This window comes from Medicago truncatula, chromosome 4 (genome assembly GCF_003473485.1).
Source record: "Medicago truncatula cultivar Jemalong A17 chromosome 4, MtrunA17r5.0-ANR, whole genome shotgun sequence".
In the NCBI taxonomy this organism is placed as follows: Eukaryota; Viridiplantae; Streptophyta; class Magnoliopsida; order Fabales; family Fabaceae; genus Medicago; species Medicago truncatula.
Window position 1 is genome coordinate 30,092,544 of NC_053045.1, and position 8,148 is coordinate 30,100,691.

At 33.8% G+C, this 8,148-nt stretch overlaps 1 protein-coding gene across 1 annotated transcript; it reads right to left on the reverse strand.

Moving 5' to 3' along the window:
- Positions 1-200: 200 nt before the first annotated feature.
- On the reverse strand, positions 201-6,875 carry LOC11413589 (DEAD-box ATP-dependent RNA helicase 17). Its single transcript, XM_003606342.4, has 10 exons — positions 6,567-6,875; positions 6,393-6,465; positions 5,892-6,001; positions 5,333-5,476; positions 4,272-4,380; positions 3,806-4,155; positions 3,636-3,709; positions 2,981-3,285; positions 1,855-2,101; positions 201-1,004 (listed from the first exon to the last, which is right to left on the reverse strand). Exons 1-10 carry the CDS (start codon positions 6,742-6,744, stop codon positions 753-755), a joined length of 1,842 nt encoding a protein of 613 aa, XP_003606390.1. The 5' UTR covers positions 6,745-6,875; the 3' UTR covers positions 201-752.
- Positions 6,876-8,148: the final 1,273 nt, after the last annotated feature.

An 8,148-nucleotide genomic window follows, 5' to 3' on the forward strand; every position in this document is an offset into this window, starting at 1 on the left:
ACCATATCTCTTTATTAATACTTAAAAAATGATATGAACACTCACTTTTCAACACTTTCTTTAAATTCACTCGCACTCATTAGGACCCTATTACACTGATTGATGTTATTCAGATTGACGAATCCAATGACACTTTGCATAACCGAAAGAGAAAAACTAAATTAATCATAAACGTCTTTAAAGACAAAGCAACAACAATGGTACTTTTAAGATGAAAATAAAAGTTACTCTAGACTAACAACAAAAATTAGGTCTAAAATCCCAACATATTTGTAGAACTGTTTCGCTTTTTCCGATTTTCAACCACACATGTTTGATGGTCATCATAATACTTCCAACACTATTGTGCAAATAACTTAGCAAAACAAAACAAAATTCCAAGTAACATGAGGGATATACAAACCCTAGAAAAAAAAACACCAAAGCCATAACTAAATGAAATTACAATACCATTCTTGTGTTTAGATAAGTCATCTACACGATGTGGCACACTTTCAGAAATCCTTTTTTGAGAAGAATCTCTTTCATTGAAACCACCGTGTTTTTAAGGACGCCTAAAGAAACAAACATGTTGTATGTTAGTGTCATTCTTGCCTATCGATGAATTTGAAGGCCTTTAGCGCTATGCTATTACTTGATCTCAGGTCACTAAAGAGACTACTTTGTTGACACAATGACGTAGATTCTGGTAGTCATCATTTGACACCATTTGCTTCATTAAATTTGCATTATAAGCCATTTTATAGTCTGCATTATGTCACACGCCGTGCAACTTTTCTCTTATTCGATGGCCCATTTTTCTTCTCAAATCTCTTTCTCTTCTTAGTTTGATTTTGGAAAGACTTTCCAACTAAGGATGGTATTTGTTTCAGTCCAAAGCTTTTTGCTACGTGCCCTAAGTGAAGTTTCTTAACCATAAATATTCTTTTCAGCTCCCCACGATGCGCTGTGTATGCACGGACCCAAGAGCAAAATGCTCTCTTGGCAAGTTCTTCCATTTTGGGCTGAAAATGACAAAGCAAGAATTGGTTTGTGAATACAAAGAAGAAACAAAAACCCATTATAGGATCCTATTATTATCTACCTGTTTGGATAAACAGCTTAATTAAACATGTATAGCATAGACACTTATCATCTTAGTGCTTATTTATGCGCTAAGTCTATTACAAAAGATAAAATAAGGTTAACTATTTTTATATAAGCTATAAGCTGCTTTCGTAAGCAATTCTGTAGAGCTTATGGAAATATGTTGAAAACAGTTGCTAATATTTATGGCAGAAGCTGTTTCCTAACAGTTTCACGAGAGCTCATACGAGTAGATGAGCTCAAATAATCTGATCTAAATAGTATGAAAAATATTAACGATTAGTGATAAATCACAAGGAATAAGCAAGCCAATAAAACTGGAGATGGAAGGGAAAAAAACATTGATATATATATATATATATATGCAGATCATAATGATCAAACTCTTCAACTTGAGTGCATGCATGATTGATATATATTAAGAATAAGGAATATCTCTCTCCCTTTCTTCACTAACCTTCCATTTCCCTCCACTCAAGAACTTCCAAACATAGAAGAAAGGGAAAACTAGGCATTTTGTTTTATTATCACTTGTTTTTAAGATCAACTGCTAAGCAGATCTTTTCAAAAAAAAAAAAAAATTGCTTAGCAGATGCAATAAACCAACATGAAATGTTTCATAGTTTTCAAAAGTTATAAACTCTACACAATATTCCAATGATGATTCCAAATTTAAATTTGATGACATGTTATCTGACTAAAAGAGGATAAAAAGTTAGGTAGAATTTCACAACTGTAGAATTCCATAAGGTTAGCAATGAGGATCACCTTGGACGAGATGCAGGACTCAAGTGCCTTCTGGAGACACATGATCCACGGATGCATGTCTATGAAAACAGATTTCTTTATGTTGTTCTTGTGTGCTGACAGTGGGAAACTATCCAACACTTTGAGGAGAGGGTACTCCACCAGTGAGACACCATGTTTCTCCAAGTCTTGTAAATAATCTATTTCAGATGGTTGCAGAAATAACAATGACTCTCCTCTTTCACCAAGTCGAGCAGTTCTTCCAACTCTGCATCATGATTTAACAATAGACCATAAATAAGACAGCCTTTCAAATCATATCGGAAGATTGTGATTTTTCACAAACTGGGATATCGAAGACACTTTTAAATCTACTAGATGAGATATCTAGTGAAACAAGCCCCACTTACTCTAGTTTGTTAAAATCAAAGAGAGTGCCTTTACGCTTCTAGAAATATAATATGTTTGGATAAACAGCATAAAGGCAACCAATGGGGATAATGATGGAAATGTTTTACATTTACCTTTTAGCCGTTAAGTCTTGATACAATTTACTTTTGGGAAAGGCTAACTTAACATGACTCAAATATAGTAATTTTTTGTTGGAATGTGTGCATTGAATTTAATTTTTGAATTTGTAATAAATAGAATGCACAAAACTTGAGAGAATATTTCTACCATTGGGTTCCTTAACATGTGCCGTAAGGGCACAAGTTAGCATGACCCTTTACTTTTTATCAGCATCACGTTTTAATATTCTAGCAAATATAAACGACTAATTATTTGTCAAAGTCTAAATTCTATTAAATTATTGACTAGGATGTGTAATCTGAAGTTTATATCATATACAAATGTTTCAACATGTGAAAATGAATATTTGAAAGGAATATTTTAATATTATGTGACAATTTCCTAGTCCTATTTAATTTACAGTAAATGAAACAATTTTTTTTTTAAGATTATATAAACTGGTCTTAGCATGTGTTTTTGGATTACATTAATTTACAGTAAATGAACCATTTTTTTTTTTTAAGATTATATAAACTGGTCCTAGCATGTGTTTTTGGATTACAATAGGAAGAACAGAAAGCATCAATAATTGGAACATACACCCCAACCAAAGAAAAATATTAGATAAATTAAGTACCTGTGCACATATTCAGTGGCTTCTCCGGGAGAATCATATTGTATGATGCATCTAACATTTGGAAAATCTAAGCCTCTGGCAGAAACATCAGTAGACAAAAGAAGGGCAGATTTCTCAGTTTTAAAGGCCTGAAAACTGGTTGTCCTGTCCTCCTGTTCCATATTACCATGTAGCCGAAGAGTTTTGCATCCTAGAAACATTGTTCTGTTCCCTTCTTCGGTTTGTGGATATGATGAAAAAAGGAATTCGGTTATCAATGAATAATGAAAGTCCACGGCATCACATGTTGAAAAGAATAGCACAACCTGTGGAGTCAATAGATGAATGATGTGAATGTGACTTATAAGGAAGGCATAATATGTTGAATAAATGTAATTAATGGCAAGCGTAGATGAAAAATAAATTTGGTGCAACATTGTTCACGTTTTTAAACATTAAGGACTGATTTGACAAGAAAAAAAATGATATGCTTGGAACTTTGAAATATGTTAAAAGATCTCTGGTGTAGTTTTGACTAAGATAAAAATATAAGCACGATTCATGTCATAGCCCTGACAAAATCAAACCAGATTGACAAGCAATAATTTAAGCATTAAAAACAATTGAAGAATATACAGAGTGCAAAATCTACCGATTTCAAGCACCAAATCCTTACCTTCTGTGAAGGTTCCCTTTCAAAAAGATGCTTTAGAATAGAAAGAAGTATAGCAAGCCGTGATCCACAAGGCACTGCATGATAATCCAATTAAGTATCCATGATCTTAAAACATTATACTAAATTAGAAAGCTTGCAGAAGAAATTTAAATCATCAGTTTATCACATACCCTTCATATATCTCTGAATTAACTGTTCGGGCACTTTATAAGCTCCAATTGCTGGTATTTTACTGGAATGTGTGTCTTCATTGTCTTCATCACAATCTGAATTATCAAATCTAATTCTTGACGTTGGTTCCATTATTTTATCATCAATACCAATCATAACTGGATCCTCTAAGCTAATTTTAGCAAGGTGGTTTACTTTCTCATTTAAGGTTGCTGATAAAAGCAGGTTTTGTCTTTGAAATTTAGAGGGTCTTGGAACTCCACTCTCTTGGTCATCGTGCCCTGTCTTCATTGAACCTAAAAGATTTAGTATTTCTTGTATCTCTTTTCCAAATCCTAATTCCAAAATACTGCAAAAAGAAAAGAGAGAGAAAACATGTCAGGCAAAGATGCACCGAGAAAACAGTATCAAGTTATTGTGCATAGATAATGTAATTTCTATTGCAGCAATAGATGAAAACCATACCGATCAGCTTCATCAAAAATTATCCAGCGCAAATTAGTGTACACGAATGATGATGTGTTCTTCAAGTGATCTAAAAGGCGCCCAGGAGTTGCAATAAGAATTGATATGCCTAAATAGGAATCACAGAGGTTAAAAATTCATCAATGTTTGTCGTCATGACATTTCCTTTAAGTGATAGATAAATTTTCTTTTAAACATAGTAACAGATGTTAACGTACACAAACCGTGGAATCGTAACAAGGATTATAAGATCCTAAAAATTTCATATATGATCATACATTAAGAAAAAGCCTAAATAGGAATCATTACAAACAATTAATTAAATACCCATAATTTCACAAATTAGCGGCTTAACAGCTTAAGCCGAAGTTTAATCAACTTGAGAACTCTAAAAACAAAATAAGAAGTTTTTGGCAAGCGACAAGGCATAAACCAAACAGCTCAAACAACTGCATGATGAAATTCAACATTCACCACAACAAATCACCAGCAAACAAACACCCGGAAACTGACGCAATCAGCGTCAGCTTATGCAGAGCAAAGACAGCAACCACTTGTGTAATGGGAGGGATACAAAGGAACTAGCATCAAAGACGGGAACATTGGAAGGAGTTGCAGGTCGAGGAGGAGAATAATGACAGAATTGAGCTTTTGGTTGAAGGACAGTAAACAAAAGAGTTTACAGTTCCAGAAGCAGGACTCTGTATATTCGCACAATCCGAACCAACTCAACAAGTATGCGCAGAAGTCCCAAGAAATTTCACTAGAATGTGTTATGACACAACACAAGGATCGCTGACGAACTCAAAAATCAGAAAATGTTCTAGCACGACATTGGGACTGTGGACGCACCCAAAAATCATAAAATTGAACTATCTTACAAGATCATAATTTTAACTACCTTGAAGGACACCATAACACTAATTTTTTTTCTACTATAATTTCATTTCCCGTTTTCGACAACATTCCTAATTTAATTTTTGAACAGCTAATAAAGAACATATTTCATTTTCAAATATAAAGTCAGATGAGTATTGATGATGAATAAACATAATTTCTACCTTTGCGCAGTCTGGCTTTCTCCTTTGATCTACTTTCACCACCCATAATGTATCCTGGAACAATCCAATGAAACCGGTGCAGTAACTTCTGAAGAATTTCGTGAACCTGCAAACATAACTCACGCGTTGGTACAAGAACCAACGCTATTGCCAATAAACCAATTAAATTTAAGAAATTGATAGATATTTTTGCACACTAAAACAGTGAAATTAATAGGTTAGTTCGATGAGACTTTCGTGAAATTAATAGGTTTCTGATGATGAATTATCTTGAATGTTGAACACAAGAATTAATTTATTTTCACTTAACAGTTTCATCTTTTCAATTATTCGATAATTTAAGGTTATCATTGTAAAGATTTGTTTTGGTTATCTCATCGGTTGTCACTGTATCCAAAGTAACATAACAAAACAGACACCAAGTAGTGTAACCTGTTATCTATCCCAACTCTCAAACAACAGAAGTGACGAGAAGCTGAACAAATAGGTGAATACATACATAACAAAAAGCAATGACACAATGGTACTAAATAGTGTTGAAAACAAAAATAACACTCACCAAATGTTCCATCGGAGCGCTGAACTCTCTTATCATAACTCTGCAAGTGATGAATTATCGGAGCCAGGTATGCAATAGTCTTCCCTGTGCCCGTAGCAGCATTAACCAGTCTAAATTTTCTCATTAAAGAATCCACTTAAAAACAAAACAAAAAACCCAACAAGATATAGCATGAAGTAACATCATAGTCCCTCCATTTCAAATCATTGACAGTTTAATTTTTTTACACTCATTAAGAAATCATTTAACAAATGTATGTTTATTCCAATATAAACCTTAACATTATCATTAATTATTTTATAAACGAGTTTAATAGATATGCGCTGACATTGTCATCAATATGCCTAGTATATATAACCAAATACTCAATTCTCATTGAACGTATGTGTAAAATTAGTTTACACTGACAGTGCATATACCCTCTTCTCTTTAAAAAATTTCACTTTTTCAATCCAAAAGAGTATAAATACACTAAGGCTATAGTATTTGTAAAAAGGATACGCATGACGACCAGAGAGAACAACAGGAATAGCTTGAGCTTGAATTAATGTTGGAGCTTCAAAACCCATTCTTTCTGTTCCAAAATAAATAAAGATTAAAACTTTGGATAACTGAAGCTTGCCCATGAAGTGAAATATGATTTAAAACACAAAAATTCAGGAAACAAAGAGTTACCACGAAGTTGGTCACATAAGGTTTGGTGAAGACCGAGACTAGAAAAGGAACATGAAGCAAAAACGTTGTTGTTATTGTCTCCTTTGTTGGTTCCATCATCATGAGTAGTAGTTTTCTTCTTCTCTTTTTCTTTGCTTTTCACCACTTTGGCTTTGGTCTTCTTGTTCATCGTGGCCATTCTACTCTGTGCGACGGCTGTGTTCTTTTTGGTCGGTGAACACCGCTATTCTATTGTTTGATTTTCTTTGAGAAATAGCCTTATACCCCGTTTGGTAGAGGATAGAAAGAATTAGCAGAGAAAAAAGATGCAGAGGAAATATAGATGTTGCAAATAAAATGCGTTTATTGTATTGTTTAGGGTTTAGGTTTTTTTTTTTTGGTAAAATTGTTTAGGGTTTAGGTTGACAGTGGATACTCGATACTTAATTGCTCTCTGATTCTATTTTCTATTTGTGCTGGTGTAAAAAAATCATTTTCTTTAATTGACATTGTTTATATAGTTAGGTTTTTTTTTTTCTTTTCAATAGGCCGTTAAAAAAGTAGAGTGTTTGACATTCGAACTCCGACCACCGTATATATTACGAAATGTTCTTAAAAACTGAGTTAAGGCAGTAGAGATTATGTATTAGGTTAATCGAAGCTTGAAATGGAGAACTACAAAACTACCAAATGAGCAGTAAGAATCCCCAAAACGTCAGCTGCTGACAAATGACTAAACTAAGACATACATGTCTAAAACAACCATCATATTGGACCTCGAAGGACATTCAATACTAGCTAGAGCATTAACACATTGATTTGTTTCTCCGTATGAATGATGCACCACTACATCTCACTCCATCTCCAAGAGACGACAAATCTTCATAACCAATGACGTACCACAATGGCTGCCCCATCCTCCTTTATAAATCATTTGCACCACCACTGACGAATCAACATCTAACTCCACAACTGAAAAGCCTAGTCTTCTAGCATACTTCAAGCCCTCATAAGCCTCCCTCAACTCTACCATATAAGCACTACAGGAACCAACCCCTTTAGCAAAACCACCAATCCACTCCCCATCACTAAATGAGGGTTGTATTATATTAGTAACAAGTAAATCCTTTATATGGAAAAAATTCGGAAATTCATTTTTAAAAGGAGAACAGTCAAAGGCTTTGAGATCACCCAGAAATAACTTTTGATTACACCTCCACATCCTGCAATCTCGCTCATAATACATGCACCATCTGTATTCAACTTTACCCACCCTATAGGTGGCGGCTTCCACCCAAAGTAACATTTGTTGTTACTTTAGAAGCCTTCACAACTTTATTGTACTCATGTGCATACTTTAAAATATGTGTACACAGTTCAAGTCTCACAAAATTTTAATTGTGATATTCTTTATTCCTCCAATTCCGTAACAATGACACAATATGGTCCAAAAATCTTTCCATCTGATAGAAGTCTTTATAAGAGTTTAAACTCAAGACCTGGCAATAATGATTAATCCTTCATTAAAAATCATAAAATGCTATTTGATGTGATCCTAAATTACAAAAAGAGAAATATAAGAAAAATATGAAAAAGACGGAAA

What these genes read in the sequence shown, in the direction of transcription:
- LOC11413589 (XM_003606342.4), bottom strand. Translation starts at nt 6,744, where the DNA reads ATGGCCACGATGAACAAGAAGACCAAAGCCAAAGTGGTGAAAAGCAAA. An exon ending in CTTATGTGACCAACTTCGTG is followed by an intron (nt 6,466 to 6,566) that starts GTAACTCTTTGT and finishes ATTTTGGAACAG; the next exon opens with AAAGAATGGGTTTTGAAGCT. An exon ending in AAAGGGAACCTTCACAGAAG is followed by an intron (nt 3,286 to 3,635) that starts GTAAGGATTTGG and finishes TTGACTCCACAG; the next exon opens with GTTGTGCTATTCTTTTCAAC.